The following is a 16657-nucleotide window of genomic DNA, read 5'->3' as shown; positions in this document are numbered from 1 at the left end:
AGCCGGATGAAGTCCCGGGGCTTCTGCTGTCTCTCCTAGACCCCCAAACGTTGAAGGAATGGCTTAGGGAATGAAGCCCTCTGAATAACTGGTTGAATGCCATATTCAGAGCATAACAATCTCTGATATAGAGAAGGACTCTGCATGCGAAATACTCAGCATCTTCCTTTTTCCATTTCTGTCCTGTGGGGAGGTGTGACTTAAGTAGCGTTATAAGAAAAAGGACTAAGAATGTCCTGAAAGTTTCTTTCAGCAACAAACTGTAAAAGACCAGATCACAAAAAAAAAAAAAAAGAATCTCTAAGCCATAGTACATAAAAAGCAAGTGAATTTGCTAATGTTTTGATGCTAAGTTAGAACAAAGTCCCAGAATGGCCCCTCTCGAATGACCCCTCTCCAACCACCATGACTTACAAGAGAATATTTCAGCAAGGTCAGGAACTGGAAGACAGTATGGATTAGCACAAAAACGATCAAATTGTGTCTAGGTGTTTATCTCTTTAAAAGCATGCTCTGTGGCACTACCTATTTTCAGGCTTACTATCATTTCCAGCTTCATAAGGGTTTTTTTTTTTTTTTTTTTTTTTTTTAGGGATAATTGAGTAAAAAAGCATGACACTCTCTTTCATTTTCTCCTGCCCAAGGCCACGGTCGGGCTGTCTGATGCAGGAAGCCATACACAAGATATCATAAATCACTCCCACTGGAGACCCTTAATTGCAAGCAAAGTGTTTGGGAGGGAGTAAATAGCCTTTTGAGGGTGGTCCTCGCAAACCTCAAAGAGAACAGTGACTGCAGTCACTGCCAAGCCAGGAAATAAATTTTCTAATGTGTGAACGCCGATTGGCAAACAATACAGGAGAGTATAATGGAGCGCTAATGGGTGGGGTGCAGAAATAAGTCCCAGAAGTCGGACGGAGGAGGGAAAATGCAGGGTAGGCGTTAGACGGGCTAGTGAAAATGGAGGAGGGATGTCCAGAAAGAGAAGGGCAGGAACGAAAAAGTGGGGGGGGGGGGCGGGTGCCTAAGCACAGGGCCCCTTAGAGAATGGGGGACCTTACCACCGAGAGTTCTTAGCACGCAATCTCTTGGTTTCCAGTTCCCCTCAGATAAATTGCCTCTCTCCGGCCTACGCTGTCTCAACAGAGGACATCAGTATTTGACTTAAGCCAACACCTCGAGTCTCCCCTTCACCTCTCGCACTGCACATTCAACTCTCAGCTGCCGCCTCGAGCACAGCCACGGTCATCTCTGGTCTGCAGTAGACACACACCTAAGCTGTCTCCTAGTATTTTCGGCTTTTCTCTCAAAGATCTAGTTTCTCAACTAGGCATCCAGAGTAATCTTTTAAAGACCTAAAGTGAAGCCTGTCTCTCCACAGCTTCATCACACCCTCCAAAGGCTTCCCATGGGACTCGGAAACCTCCCAAGTCCTCGCCCCGACAGGCCCTGACGAGGGCCTCATGAGTTGGCCTCTGCCCAGCTCTCTGACCTCCTTCTCCCAACACGCTCCAAACACTCCAGCCTCGTTTCTTTTCCTCGGCCGTGCCGCTCTATTTCCTGCCTCAGGGCCTTGGCACGTGCTGCTCCCCCTTTCAGGATCTTTGTATATCTGCTCCTTCTCATTGTTCATGTCTCTGCTCAAATGTCAAATCACCAGAGAGGCCACCCTGACCCTCCTGGATGATGGTCTCTCAGCCCGCGGCTCCCGACCTGTCACCACTCACCCATCCATGTCACCAAGCCCCATCTGAGACCTTTTTTTTTTTAAATTTTTTTAGGTGAGGCCATCTTTGGTTGACCCCACAGATTGCAAGGACCTTGTCAGCTTACAATCCCTTATTTTTTATTTTTTATGCCTATAGCACCTGGTCTTCCCAGGTGGTCTCCCCTCCAACTACTAACCAGGCCTGACCCTGCTTAGCTTCTGAGATCAGCCAGGATCCGGCTTGTTCAGGGTGACGTGGCTGTAGACCCTGTCTGAGGTCTTTATAAGTTACTTCCCAATGAGAACGGGGCACTTTGTTGTCTTTATCCATCACTCCCTCACCGTAGAACAGTGCCTGATACTCAATATAATTTCATTGAATGAATGGACTTTATGAACTCAAACCGCTCATGACAGACAATGTTTACCCTTTTCTTCGAAGAATGAACATTAGCTCTTTTTTTTTTTTCATTTAATGATGGACGTTAGCAGACTGTTCTTTTGTGTGGGAACCTGTCATTGAACTACTGCCAAGCGCACGCACACACGTGTGTGTGTGTGTGTGTGTGTGTATGTGTGTGTGTGTGATGCTTCTGTGAGTGGCTATAAATACATCGCGAGCAGGGAGCAGTGGAGAAGCCCCAAATGGCTGCTCTATCCCCAAGACTGCCCTTTCTTCCTCCCCTAATACTTTCAATAATCCATTTGTGTCCCAAGCTTCAAAGAGAGAGACAGAGAAAAAGAGACAGAGATGGAGAGAGAATGAAAATCCTACATTTAGAAACCCCCAACAGAACTGAGATTTAGGACAGTGAGGCTCCAGGCTAGTGCTGCCCACCAGGATATAGCTTCTTGCAAAGCTGAAGGACCAGCCCATCCAGGTACCCCGGGATCATGCAGCCACTCATTGCTGGGGTTCTCAGCGAGCTGTATTTGGGCAGTGGCTTGCAAAGTCCCCTTGGCTGAATTCATAGCACAGGCAGAGCCCGGACCCACTTTCTAACTCACCTGCCAGGTATATCCCCATTCCCACCCCTCATCTGCCTGACCACCTTCCGCCACGTTCGAGAGGACTTGGGGGAAGTGGCTGTGAACGTGAGCCAGCTCAGCAAGTCCGGGTCCTCTGCATTTCTATTTTGTACCGGCCAAAAGAATAGAGGCAAAATATACTTCTGAAAGGAATCGTGATGATCTTGGAGAAAGTGGGAATTGATTGGCGGGCCCTTCCAAAGGCTTCCTGTGGTTGAGCGCAGGAGGCTCCCAAATGAGCAGCCCCACAGCGCCCCCTGCTGGCTGTCAGCCTCCTCTCATGCCCTTCTGAAGCCAGCAGAGGGTGGTGATGTCTTCTCTCCAGGAACCAAGATTGGTGTGAGCTCCGAGCAGAATCAGTCTCGCAAGTCCACATAATTGATAAAATTAGTACCCCGGAGAGGACAAAATCTGCCCAAGGAAGGAGAGCAGGAATCCAAACCCTAACACCCCCCCCACTCACAATTTCAGTCACTAAGTTCCCCTCCATATTAAGGACGAGAGAGCCTTGCTTCAGGAAAACACTCGACACCCCCAAAAGCAAATGTGCCAGCACAGCTATTTTTAATAACGGTGGCTATTTTCATCTCAAAAGGGCTCTCGGCCGTGCCAAAAACTCTCTTACATTATGAGTCCTGTCGGTCTAGTCCAGTGTTATTTACGTGCCACGGAGAATGTAGAAACTTCATGTTAAATACCAAGTGTCTATCAGCTGAAAACCAGTTGGCAGAGAAGCCAAGGCAGATCTGACGTGCGAACGGAACCCAAGGTGTACAAAGGATTTGATTTACCAGGGCGGAATCAAACCCAGAGTGCTCGGGTATCATGTGAAATGCAGTGTCTGCGCGAAAACGTTTGCAAGGACCGGAAAAACCGTAGTCTGAGAATTCATTCTGGAAGCCATTCGCCCAGCACAGGCCTCCTGCACTTGAAATACAAAAGTCAGGGCGAAAGGGCGTGACCCGGCAGACATTGATAAGCTCCTCTGGGGACTACGTCCTTAGACTTCTCAACTGTACACTGTTGGTGCGTTTTTGTATGACAGAAACCCAAGCTTAAGGCCAAGTCCTTTTCCCTTTTCCATGAAAGTATGGTCTTCATACTGCTTGCCAAAGGGTGTGGAGCTAGGAGAGGCGGAATGTCACAAATTGGGGACATCCTGGCTCCAATAGGGGGATGATTGCCGAGACAACCCTGATTGGTACAGAGAACAGAGCCTGTTCCAGGAGCTGGGAGACTGAGGCTCCTTCGATCAACAGATATTTCCTGAGCACCTACTATGTGTCATGCACTGTCCTAGGGGCCAGGAATAGAGCCGCGGACAAAACAGACAAACTCTCTGCCCTCTAGAGTTTATGTTGTCTGGGGGCCAGGGTGGGATGGGCAGGGGAGACAGACCACAGACTAGATAACAAAGTAGCTGGTCAGATGGTGGCGCCTGTTGGGGATAAATGTAAAGCAAGGAAGAGAGAAAAGCCAAGAGGTCTGAGGACTGGGCCCTGGGGGTCTCCCATGCCCAGAGTTAAGGGCGATGAGAAGGAACCAGCAAAGGAGACTGGGCCAGGGACAGCCAGAGGGACGACCAGGCGAGCCCAGCATGCCAGAATCCACAAGGAGAAGGAAATTAGCAGCCACGTCCGGGGCTGCATCCACGATCTCACTGAATACTGGGAACCAGCTGTTGGGTCTCCACTGAGGAAGGAAGCTCACGGGTGACCTTGCTAAAAGCTATGGGGTGGATGATGGAGACGGAAGTCTAGTCATCGTGGGCCCCAAGGAGAATGGAAAGAGGGAACTTGCAGCCACAAAACAGACAAAGGAGCCAAGAAAGGGGACAGTGGCTGATGGCCCTAATCCGCTCATTCCCCTGTCCTGCCCTCTAGCCGATCCACCATCTTCGTGCGTCTGCACACCAATGGGAATCAGGAGCTGCAGTACCAGCCCGGGGACCACCTGGGTGTCTTCCCTGGCAATCACGAGGACCTCGTGAACGCCTTGATCGAGCGGCTGGAGGATGCACCCCCCGTCAACCAGCTGGTGAAGGTCGAGCTGCTGGAGGAGCGGACCACAGCTTTGGGTAATTACGGCACACTGGGCACCCCGCCCTGGCCCCTCCCAACGTCCCTTCCCTTCTCCGGAGAGTTTCAGAGGCAGTGGGCGTCTTGGGGAGAGGAGACACATTCTTCTTCCCGGTCGCCAATCCAGGTAAGAGAGCGGGGCTCTGTCACCTCTAGCTTAAGAGACGTACCACTCCCCATTGCTCTTGGCTGAACGACCCTGGCCCGAGGGCTCTCCGTGGTGCCGGGACGTCATGGTGCATCGCAGGCAAGGGGCTCTGCCTGCCTTCATCAGCTAGAAACTGATTTTAGGAGTGCCCACTCCTCTCCCTCCCTTTGTCATCGGCGCCCCACCGCACACGGAGGAAACAGTCCCCGAAATTGACCCGGCCTCCTCTGAGAGTCAGAAGGCACTACGCGAAGCCCGATGGCCAACCAGGCATCGAACCCCACATTTCTGACTTCATCATGTCAAGTTCCGACCGGTTTCAGTGACCGTTCTTGACATTCCCTTTGAAGAACTTTCAAAGGCAAATGGGTCTCAGTGCTTCATCTCAGTAAGTGCAGGTGAGCTCGGAGCTCAGGTACAAGGAACGGCAGTGACCTTGCGTGGCAGCCTGTGATACAGTGACATACCACCTTTACGAAAGAGCCAGGAGATAAAAAGTCAGGGCAGAATGTGAAATCCGTGTGTAGTCAAAGCCCTCTTGAAAATCCCTTAGGAGGGTACCGTTCCGGGGAGACACACCTCGTAATAAATTCAACCCAGCCGGTTCTCACTGCAAGTTGGAACTGTGCCTTTTTTATCTTGGGTTGAGTCCCTGATGCAGGAGAGGCTTGTGTTTAGGGCTTACGCGGGATGAAAAGTACACAGGGGCCGCACAGCCGCGTCGTCAGAACAGGGTCTAGAGCCAGGCTGCCCGACTTCGCGCTTATGGGCTGCGCAACCCTGGGTAAATGCCTGAACCTCTCTGTGCTTCCGTTTTCCTCAACTGTAAAATGCGGATGATCACAGCACCTGCCACCTCAGATCGTGGTGAGTTTGGGGAGAGGAGAAGGATTATGTGAGTTAAGTATGTAAAGTGCTGAGAATAGTGCTTTTCCAAGTAGAAAGCACCAGATAAGTGTTCATCATGTTTGTCATTGTAAACACCAGAATCCCACTCAAAGGACTGAGGCCGACACCCTGAGAGGACAGACAGAGGACAGACAGAGCCAAAACAGACACAGAGCTCACACTCGGATGGTGGCTCCCTACGTAGAATGCCAGGGGCCTGTCGCATGCTGTTTTCATATTTGTTCATGTTTTAATTTTTAGACTAGGTTGCTCAATTGATCTTGGATATCTGCTCCTTGCACACATGAGATGATCACGCGGTACCCAGGACCCTGGGTATAGATGTGGGGTATGGAAGATGGAGAGCTGAGGGGTCGTTTGGCACCCCTAGGCCCTCAGAGCTCAGACTCTCCCCACCTCCCCCCGCCCCCAAACCCTCCTCTAACCTCCAGTGTGCCTCCACAGGCGTTATCAGTAACTGGACCGACGAGCTCCGCCTCCCGCCCTGCACCATCTTCCAGGCCTTCAAGTACTACTTGGACATCACCACGCCCCCCACGCCACTGCAGCTGCAGCAGTTTGCCTCCCTGGCCACCAGTGAGCAAGAGAAGCAGCGTCTGCTGGTCCTCAGCAAGGTGGGTCCCTGGCCTCCTACCACAAACTCAGGGGAGAGTCGTGCGCTTATTACAACAGCTTTCCAGCAGATGGCAGCCTCGAGCAAGGAGTGCCGTTTTCTAGTCTGCAGAGTCGCCATGCTGGCTAGCCCAGTGGGCCGGGTCCTGACCATCTCCCCTTATTCTAAGGCCTGACAGAGCGAGTGACCTCATCGAATCTCAGAGTTCTTTGGCTATTTCTCCTTCCTTTGGAGCCCTTGAGCTTCCATTAGTTCCACATTAGCCAATGCTTAGAAGAAAGAGACACAGAAAACCCCATGGCGCCCTGGGGTTTACAGAGAAGCCTTTTCTGATGCAGAGAAGCAGTAGGTAAGACTTGAAGTTCAAGGAAGCTTCTGATTGTAAAGCGAAACAGACAGATACAGCTTCTGCCACCCTTGCTTGAGAAACCAAGGGCTGGCCTTCCCCCGGCCGCTGCAAAGCCTTACTCAGCGTGCTCAGCTCCAAATCCCACCTGGGAAGACGAAACGGACTTCTCCCAGAGGGCTCTTCTTCCCGCCGAGCAAACCACCAGCAGGGGACGGTTTCGCTTTCTTCTGCTGTCCAGGAGAGATGGTCAGCAAGGAAAAGGCTAACTCGAGGAGTGCGTATTATTTAGAAATAGGAAAATAAACAGCAGGAGAAACACTTAAAGAGTTGTGAGCGTTTACCCCTGGGGAGCTGGAAACAGATTGGAGAGGAAGAACAGCAGAGCATTTATGTTTCATCGTAAACTGTGCAGAATTATTTAACTTTTAATCTGTACCCGAGTGTCTTTGACTTAAATTTGTTTAATTAATGGGAGGGGGACGGCGGATAGGACGAGGAACCAGAGCTTGCACTGTTTGTGTGGGGCGATTTAAAGCAGGACTCGATGTGACCCTATGGATTAGTTCGTTTCTTCTAAAAAGCACCATGCAGTCTAAGGAGGGACCAACAGGTGACGGGTGATCCCGTCAGTTTCAGGCGATGTCAGTTTCAGAGAGTAGCTGCTGGGGATCTTGACCAATGCACCCCCGTAGCTGGGGGTCAGTGAGGCTGGGAGACACATTCTCAACGATACCAAACCCTGTCAATAAAGCAAGGACGGCCTTTCGGGACATGGGAAAAGGCTTTGTTATAAATGCACTTATCATGGGCTTTACCGCGCCTCAAAATCTGAGCCTCTGGAAGCAATAAGGGACTGCCCAGGGCCACTTCTGAGCTGTAGGGAAAATAACTCCAGACCCCTATTGAGTTCCTTTTTGTTCCCTAATCACAGCTGGGCTTTGCTGTCAGCACACCCCCCCCCCTTCCCCGACACATGCCCCCTTCCAACCCCATAACCTGTTACTTCCGGGCTATTTTATCATTTAACCACGCTCTCTGGCGAGTAGGCCTCCAGCCTTGCAAACCCACAGATCGCAAGCAAGCCCGCATTCTCTACCTGCAAGTCATGACTCCCTTCTCACTGTGTCTCTCTTGACCTTTGTATAGGGCAGGAGTATACGATGGTCAGGAGCCCAGATTCCGGGGCCAGACTGCCTGGGGCGGGCTCGAGGTGCTTTTTCCATAAAGGGCCCGGCAGCAAATAGTTTAGGCTCCTGGTCCATTTGTTCTCTGTCGCAACCGTTCACCTCTGCCACTGGAGCATAACAGCGTAAACAATACATTAGCGAGTGGGTGTAGCTGGTTCCAACCCAACTTTACCTATGGACACTGAAATTTGAATTTTATATCGGATTCTCGTGTCACGAAGTAGCATTCTTCTTTCGATTTCCCGCCACCCACCCCCACCGCCACCCCCCTTTGCCCAACCATTTAAACATACAAAGCAGGGGGCGAGCCAGGTTTGGCTTGTGGCCTGAAGTTTGCCACCTCCTGACCTAGATTCAAAACCCAGAATCACCACCTCGTAGCCACAGGGCCTGTGCATCCTTCCGCGGCCTCATCCATAAAACGGAGATAACAGTCATACTTATTTCGTAAGGTCCTGGCGAGAATTAAAACCTGGTACAGAATCAATGCTCTGTAAGTGTTGGCCATTATTATTTTTCTTTGCCTTCTTCCCTAGACCTCCTCAAGCTCTCCTTGGAAATTCGTACCAGGAACTAGGCTCAAGTTTCCCTCTGTCCCTCTCCTTGACACAGGGCTTGCAGGAGTATGAGGAGTGGAAATGGGGCAAGAACCCCACCGTCGTGGAGGTGCTGGAGGAGTTCCGGTCCATCCAGATGCCCACCACGCTGCTCCTGACCCAGCTGTCCCTGCTGCAGCCTCGCTACTACTCCATCAGCTCCTCCCCGGACATGTACCCCGAGGAGGTGCACCTGACCGTGGCCATCGTCTCCTACCGCACCCGAGGTGGGCACAGGTGCTGGGGGAGCCTCCGAGTCTGTGCTTCTCCCCACAGGGGCCCGTGGGCAGAGACCCTCCCCCAAACCAGAAAAATTGAGAGAAGAAACAGAGCAATTGTCCCCTTAGGTAGTGCCAGCTCCGTGCAGAATTAGGAAGGAGGCCAGTCATGCGTTTGAGGACCTGTGTATTCCCTCCTCCCCTCGCACCCCCAAGGCAGCAGCTAGAACAAGCCGCCATCACCCATTTCCTTGGAGGGGGGAAGCCGTCTGCTGCAGGGTATCTAGCTGGTTGTTGGTCTGTCAGATAACCCGACGTTTTTCCTCCCATACTTTCCCTCGTTGATAAAGCGATTAAAATGCACGGTGCCTGAGAGGGCTCTGACACTGGGATCCCAGCAGGCCACCAAGAGCACATGGACCAAAGGCTTTTCAGTGGGCAGGATTTGAATCTGACCCACCCCTACCCAATAGAACCCTGGGCACACGAGCTCATCACTGGCTATACCATTTCCTCTTACCCTTGAGAGGACTAAAAGAGGTGGGAGGCCAATGACGGGGAAACCTGGGGACAGTGGGTGAGCCAGACCACCTTGGTTCTTCCCCTAGATGGAGAAGGACCAATTCACCACGGCGTGTGCTCCTCCTGGCTCAACCGGATACAGGCTGACGAAGTGGTCCCCTGCTTCGTGAGAGGGTGAGTGGCAGACGAAGAGAAACGAGCAGCCGTCCCAAATCTGCGTATCGCTGTCCTGAGTTGGGGTGGGTGGACCAGCCCAAAACATTCTAGGGAAGTGGCTGAGCCAGATGGGATCCAGATCAACGTTCTGCATCCCTCCACATTGTTAAGGAAACCGGCTCATGAGACAGAATGTAGCAGGAGCTAAGGAAGTCTTCTACTCAATGTCAAGTCGACGTAACATATGTATCAAGTGCGAGTCCTGTGTTCGATGCTGGGGCTGCAATAAGCCAACCAGGCAAATGCAGTCTCGGCCTTCGTGGACTTTGCGAACTAAGGGAAGTTCTATCCAAATTGTGTCGGACGCCGCATCTGTCCCCAGCTTCCTAGAGATGGGGAAGATCCAAACACCTGCTCTCCGCCCCATCAATCAAAGCCTTTCCTCTCAAACTCAGTTTTAAAGGATAGGCCTCCCTATAGTTAACCACGCTGAATCGTGCACTTAAAAATTTGTCAGGAGGGTAGACTTCGCGTTCAGTGTTCTTATCACAACCAGCCAAATAAAAAATATAACTTAAAAACATAAATATAAAAAAATTAAAGGATATGACTGAGCTTAGGCTCACTGTAGGTGGGAGCCTGCCTTGTCAACCAATAACCTCTTCACCTGAGCAGTGGCCTTGGCAGCCATTGTTCTCAGCCTCTGAGGGTAGAACGTTCCTGGGGTGGTTCACATACCATCAGGGGAGCTTCAAAAATACAGCCTTGGGCCCAAACTTACTCCTTGCCCAGAAATCCACACCTGTTTTGACACCCTCAGGTGATGCTTTTGTACATAGAGGTCTATGACTCCCTGAGCATACGAGATCTCATAGATGCCTAAAGGTACCCGAGGGTAACTTTGTCCCCAGGGGACATTTAGCAATGTCCAGAATATGTTCCTGGCACCCGATGGGGGGAGGCCAGGAGCAGCGCTCAATGTCCTATGAACACAGAGGACAGCCTCCATGACAGGGAAGCAGGAATGCAGCTCCTAACAAAAGGAGGGCCGAGGTATGGAAAACCTGACTTAAATCAGTCTCGCTGCCTTTTGTGACTCAGCTCAGCAAGGGGGATACCTGAGAAGTGGAGTGACAGCCAGACTCTAAGGACTTCCTCTTTGGGGTCTCCCGACCTGCTCCAAGGGGCACATGGCCCAGGGTGAACAGCCGCATTACCCAAGGCGGCCACCTGGTCTACCTGAGACCCTACTGTTCCTGATCACACCGGGCTCAGCAAGCCCTCTGACTCTCTCTTCTTTCGACAGAGCACCCAGCTTCCACCTGCCCCGAAACCCCCAAGTGCCCTGCATCCTGGTCGGCCCCGGCACTGGGATCGCCCCTTTTCGAAGCTTCTGGCAGCAACGGCAGTTTGATATCCAACACAAAGGTGGGTCGTGGTCCCACAGCCACGTGGCTCCCCCACCCTGGACCCAGGGAGGCCCCCCTGCGTCTCAGCAGCCCGGAGATGTAACGACATTCTCTCTCCATGACATCACTGCCAGGGAAGGGGCGGGGGTGGGCGCCGTACTGACCTGACCCATGGCGTCATCCAAAGGACTTATCCAAACAATTCTTCCCCTCAGCTTATCTGAGGGCCTGAGAGTCCCTGACCCATGGTGCAATTCAAAGGACCTGTTCAAACACATCTTCCACTCGGTTTATCCCAGGGCCTAAAATTCCACATTTTTTTTTTTTTGACCGTTAAGATAGGATCCCTTCTGAAAATGCACGCAGCCCTCAAAGGGGTAAGCGTGAAGCCTTATCAGATGGATGCGTGTTTACAGGATTCTCAGACTCTTAACAAAGGGCAGGCTTTGCTGTGTGACGGACACGCAACTCGGCTGTGAGAGGAGAGAGAAAAAGAACCCCACAGTGGCAGGCGTGCATTAAACAAGGGTTTACTGAGCATCTAATAAATGCCTCACATTCTTGTAAGCGCTAGATGCATAGCAATGACCAAGGCAGAAACAACTTTTAAGAAACAAAAACAAAACGCCGCCCCTGTGGAATCGTCAATCTAGGGGAATGGCTAACTCTTATGAAGCATTCGCTAGGTACCAGACACAGTTCCAATGTCACGTTCATTTCTCACGAGAACCCACGAGGTAGTTGCCGTTTCGTCAGTGGAGAAACGGAGACATACGAAGTTAAGTTAAGTCGCTCATTGTCACACACACAGCGGGGATCTGAACCCAGGCAGTGGAGCGGCAAAGTCTGGGGTTTTAGCCCTGGCCATGGGGGGGGGGCGGGGGGAGCTGAGGAAAGACAGACCCAGAGAAGAAAGATCCGAACACACGTTCCTGGCTTCCCTGAGAGAGAGAGAGCAAGAGAGAGAGCATGTGTGTGTGTGATGTCTGTGCAGTTCCTTATGCCCGCCTGCCACGTTCCCGTCCCTCGGTGCACGGCACCCACCGGGGTCCCCAGCACCACCAGCCGCACCCCCAACTCAGGGATCAGAGCCTTCGGTGACATGACATCTTCCCGGTCCCCAGGAATGAGCCCTTGCCCCATGGTCCTGGTCTTCGGGTGCCGGCAATCCAAGGTAGATCATATCTACAGGGAGGAGACCCTACAGGCCAGGGACACAGGCGTCTTCAGAGAACTATACGCGGCCTACTCCCGCGAGCCAGACAAACCAAAGGTAACCCCGGCGCTCCCGCGCACGCGCGTCCCCTCCCAGCTACGCCCTCGCCGGTCCTGAAGCCTCCTCTGTGTAACTTGCTCTGTGTGCCAGGCAGCGTGGAGCCTGAAAATATCAACGGAAAATATTTAGCAGCCTAGATTATGTGATGCCACTTATATGACATATCCGGAAGAGCCGAATCCATGGAGACAGGAAGCAGAGTCGCGGTTGCTAGGGGCCGGGGCGGGGGGGGGGGGGGGGGGGGGGGGGGCGGGGGGGGGGGGGGGGCGGACCGTGACCGCCAAAGGCATGGGTCTGACGCCTCACCAGCTGGGCTGGTGAAAAGGTTCTGGACCTAGACAGTGTTGACGGCTGCTGATGTGATGCACTTAATGACGCTGAACTGTATGTACACTTTGAAATGGTTAAACGGCACATTTTATGTGACGTGTACTTTGTCACCATAAGGACATTTTTCATGTGAATTTAAAAGAATAGTTAACAGCCCATAAGAAGCGCTACTGGTCAGAATGGACACAGGCCGCAGGACTGGGGCATGCTCCTGCTGGGCCTTGGGGGGGCCGGGGGTGGGGGCGGGGGTGATCCCAGGAAAGGGACCAGGACAACCGGGGTGGGAAGCCCTCAGGAGGTCTGGGCAGTGGCTGTTTGACAACTGGGGTAGAAGGACATCAACATTTTGCCAACCGGGCCAGCCACGCCAGGACCTAGCAGGTGAATGTCAGCCTCACCTGAGGGGGGGAGTTTCCGAGACAACTGGACAGATTCCCTGGAGGCCGTTTGTCCTGATGGCCACCCTTGTGCCCCCCTCATATTTCCTTAGCCCCCTTCTTACTCCAGCTATTGCTGCAGCAGCTGGCCTTGCACAGGGAGAAGCAGACAGCCCCTCAGCCGGCCCCTTCTCTGGCCGTCTCTGCCTGGGGCTTCTCTGGTACCCCAACATAGGGTGCCCACAGCCTGCATTAAGAACCCTGTCCTACAAGTGTACGGGCATTCGCACCCCGGGGGTGACCACTGGTTGTCAGAGGAGCAAGCAGAGAATCCCTCCTTATGTCCCTCCAGGGGATGCTTCTGGGGTGTGTTCTACACGGCCCCCCAGAAGGTCCTCAGCAGAGCTGAGGTCCAAGGTGGAGAGCAGCTCATTCACACGGGTTGGCCGTCCCTGCTCCCTGATTCCACACTCCCCAGGCCCCTGGGATCACCTCGAGAACTGCCCCGCCTGCCACACACTCCCGTGTCAGGCTCTGCTCCCCGGGGGCAGTGAGCATCACCCAGCCCGGCGTCTTCTCTCCGGTCCTCCTGCACCTCCCCCACCCCTGCAGAAGTACGTACAGGATATCCTGCAAGAGCAGCTGGCGGAAACTGTGTACCGAGCCCTGAAGGAGCAAGGGGGCCACATTTACGTCTGTGGGGATGTCACCATGGCCGCCGACGTCCTCAAAGCCATCCAGCGCATCATGACCCGGCAGGGGAAGCTCTCGGTGGAGGACGCCGGCGTGTTCATCAGCCGCCTGAGGGTGAGCGACGAGCTGGCTCTTCGCGTCCCTTCCCCGACACCCAGGGTCCTGTCCCCTCGTCCTCGTCCCACCTGTCTCGATGATTAGAGGACACGTAATGACATCTCTGCTCCCATTTTCCCATGTATGGCCAGGGGTAGAGGATTTAGGTGATCCCAAACCATAGCTGAGAGAGAAGGAAGGATGGGGGGGAGGCGGGGAGAAGAGAGGAGGTGGGGGCCGTGGTGTGTGACAATGGCAAGTGGGTGACTGGACAGGAACCGTCCTCACCCAGCTTTTCCTGCCTCCAGAACCAAGCGGCCTCTCTCCCCTGTGCCGCCATGCACAAAAAGGTCTGTCCGAGGGAGGCAAGTGGCAGCCGAAAGCCACCCCGTGCTTGGCTCGCCAGGCCATGCACCTCGGCGTGGAGCTGCGTCCACCCCAGAAGGATGAGCACCTTCTCGTAATTTGCATAAAAGCTCGGAGCAGCCCGGAGCGCAAAGTCCTAACTGTGCGACCAACTGCCCCGGCTCCGAGGGACTGCCGTCTTTTCCCCCGCTCCCCTAAATGAGCAGAAATCAAACATTTCTTTGCAGAAGAAGCCCTCGCTCTAAATATATTGCCAAACATCAGTGGGTTTAAAAAGAAAAAAAAATTCTGATAGAAATGTCAACGACCCCAGGAGGGCTGCGGAGGCCCTTGGTGCCTTTGGTGTTCTCCTTAGGAGATGTCCTCATAGATTCCTGAGAGCTCTGCAGGATGAGGCTGAAACCCCAACCCAGCTTAAAACACACCCACTCCACAGATGAACAACCTCCTCCGAAACCTCCCGCATGTTTAGATCTGTGCGGCGCTGTGCCCACGAGGGCTGGGCTTTGGCCCCTGGGGAGGTGCTGCCTAGCTCTGCCGCTCTCTACGAGCTGTGATGCTGCCCCCTTAAGCCAGGCGTGCTGGGTCGCAGCCTCCAGGAGGGAGGAGGAGCCAGGAGAGGGGACAATGTCAAGGTTTCCATTTAACCTTCTCCCCTCTGCTGTCCTCACAGTGGACCAAGCAGCACCACTGTTCCTGGGTGGGGACATCGGTGTTCTTGGCCATCTGGGCTGGAGCAATCCCCTGCCCTGGGGGGCAGACGGGCTTGCTGACCGGCCCTAGAGACCGAGGGTCCTTTGGGGCCTCTGGGTCGCCCCTCCCTTTCTCTGGGACCATTTTCCTTAGGGTCAGTCCACTGCCGTGTGTCAGCATGTCTGCCCCTCTCCGTGCCCTCGGCTGGCATCTAAGGGCTGTTTCCTGACTGTTTCTGTCCCCTAGGATGACAACCGCTACCATGAGGATATTTTCGGGGTCACTCTGCGAACGTATGAAGTGACCAACCGCCTTAGATCTGAATCCATTGCCTTCATCGAAGAGAGCAAAAAAGACGCCGACGAGTAAGCTGGCCCCATCCCATGGGCAGGGGGCGGTGGGGGCCCTCTCTTCCGGTTCCTGTCATGTAGGGATGTCTGACTTCATTACCATGGTTTTCCCACAGAGGGGTCCCCCCCAGGGACAGCAGCATCAGCAGCACCCGGGAATAGGTTAGACATGCAAATTCTAGGCCACCCCAGACCAGCCGAAGCTGAAACCCTGGGGTTAGGATGCAGCAGCTGCTAATTTAATGAGCCCTCCAGGAGATTCTGAGGCCCCCTCAAGTGTGGGGGCCCCAGCGTTGGATGCCAGCTTCTGCCTGGGGCACCCCCCTAGTGGAATGATGGCTCTCAGCTCTGCAAAGTTGTGTTCTAGCATCTACGCCCATGTCTCTCAGCCTTTACCCCCCGCCACCTCCAAACTGCTGTGAACAATGTCACTGATGCAAATTCCACTGATGCATTGTTTTGACAGTTACGCTCCTCCTCTAGAAATCGCTGGAAACGATCTGGGACACCACAAGATTGAGATTAAGCCTCATTATTTAAACCTTTCCTCAATGCCATCACCCATCACCCTCGACTACAATCTCACTTCCCCCGTTCTCGGCCTCAAAACCACCAGCGGTGTGTCCTGTACGTTAAGTTAGGGAGGCATTCAGCCTCCTCATTTTCCGGGGCTTAGGGCACACGCTTCATTTCTCCAGGATCCTCATGTTTCCTCCCCCCCCCCCTTTATGACACAGCAGCCTCGAAAACATGCGTTTGTGTTCAGTAGGCTTCCGCTATTGCCAAGACCACAACTCCTGTGGTTGTCACAAAGCTGTTTTAAATGCCCCCCCCCCCCCGGCTGGTTGTGTCAGTGAGCAAGCATGCGTTCATTCCTTCATTCATCTGTCCGGTGGGTCCTTCAGGACGAGCTCCGGCTAGGTAGCCGAGGTGGTTGTCCCTGGGTCTTGAAGGACACAGAGCGGCCTCGCTCCTGTGGCACTAACTCCCTCCTCACCTCTCCTCCCACAGGGTTTTTAGCTCCTAACTGGATCCTCTTGCCCAGACGGATGGCAGGGGGGCCGGCGGCCTCCGGCGGGGGAGGCGGCAGGTTTTGTAAGCATGGACACTGCTGAACCTTCCCTGCGGGACCCCGCGTGGCCCCCCCACGTGGCCTCCCGTCCTGTCCACGCCGTGTCCTGGTCCTCCTCTCCTGGGTCCTCGCCTCTCAGTGTTTCCTTGGCCTTCTTGGGTTTCCTCCTTGAGTTTTCCTGCTGCAATGCAATGCCTTTATAATCCGCCGTGGCTCTTACAAAACTGTCCGCCTACCCTTCCTGACAAAGACAGATCAGCCGTGCGTGGAAGCACTGGAACGTGGGTGTCGCTCGTGGCGGGGCTTGTTTTCTGGGGTCCCCCTGGAGAGGCTGCAGGGACCACACAGAAGAGTCTCCTGAGCCGGTCCCTCGGCCGCCGAAGCCTCCCCCTTCATCCCTTTTGACGATGACGTTCCGGTCATGCGTCTGTGTGCGTGTGACGGGCCTGGGTCTCCGTCTGTCCTCGCGCCTGTGCGAGCGT

General features: G+C 53.6%; 1 protein-coding gene and 1 pseudogene across 3 annotated transcripts in view; one reads left to right on the top strand and one right to left on the bottom strand.

Annotated features, from left to right (window-relative positions):
• The window catches only part of NOS1 (nitric oxide synthase 1), a 99531-nt gene extending 83201 nt beyond the window's left edge, over positions 1-16330 (top strand). For all 3 annotated transcript variants that reach the window (XM_036221462.1, XM_016149509.2, XM_036221463.1), the window contains exons 21-29: positions 4621-4814; positions 6317-6486; positions 8634-8844; positions 9444-9531; positions 10820-10941; positions 12047-12195; positions 13518-13712; positions 15000-15118; positions 16115-16330. In XM_036221462.1, the coding sequence (XP_036077355.1) occupies positions 4621-4814; positions 6317-6486; positions 8634-8844; positions 9444-9531; positions 10820-10941; positions 12047-12195; positions 13518-13712; positions 15000-15118; positions 16115-16130 (1264 nt within the window). In that variant the 3' untranslated portion in view covers positions 16131-16330. The remainder of the gene's footprint in view (positions 1-4620; positions 4815-6316; positions 6487-8633; positions 8845-9443; positions 9532-10819; positions 10942-12046; positions 12196-13517; positions 13713-14999; positions 15119-16114) is intronic.
• Positions 1857-1975, bottom strand: LOC118603127 (annotated as a pseudogene).
• Positions 16331-16657: the final 327 nt, after the last annotated feature.

Source organism: Rousettus aegyptiacus, unplaced genomic scaffold (genome assembly GCF_014176215.1).
Source record: "Rousettus aegyptiacus isolate mRouAeg1 unplaced genomic scaffold, mRouAeg1.p scaffold_m13_p_5, whole genome shotgun sequence".
NCBI classification, from domain to species: Eukaryota; Metazoa; Chordata; class Mammalia; order Chiroptera; family Pteropodidae; genus Rousettus; species Rousettus aegyptiacus.
This window is presented reverse-complemented; position numbering and strand designations above follow the sequence as displayed.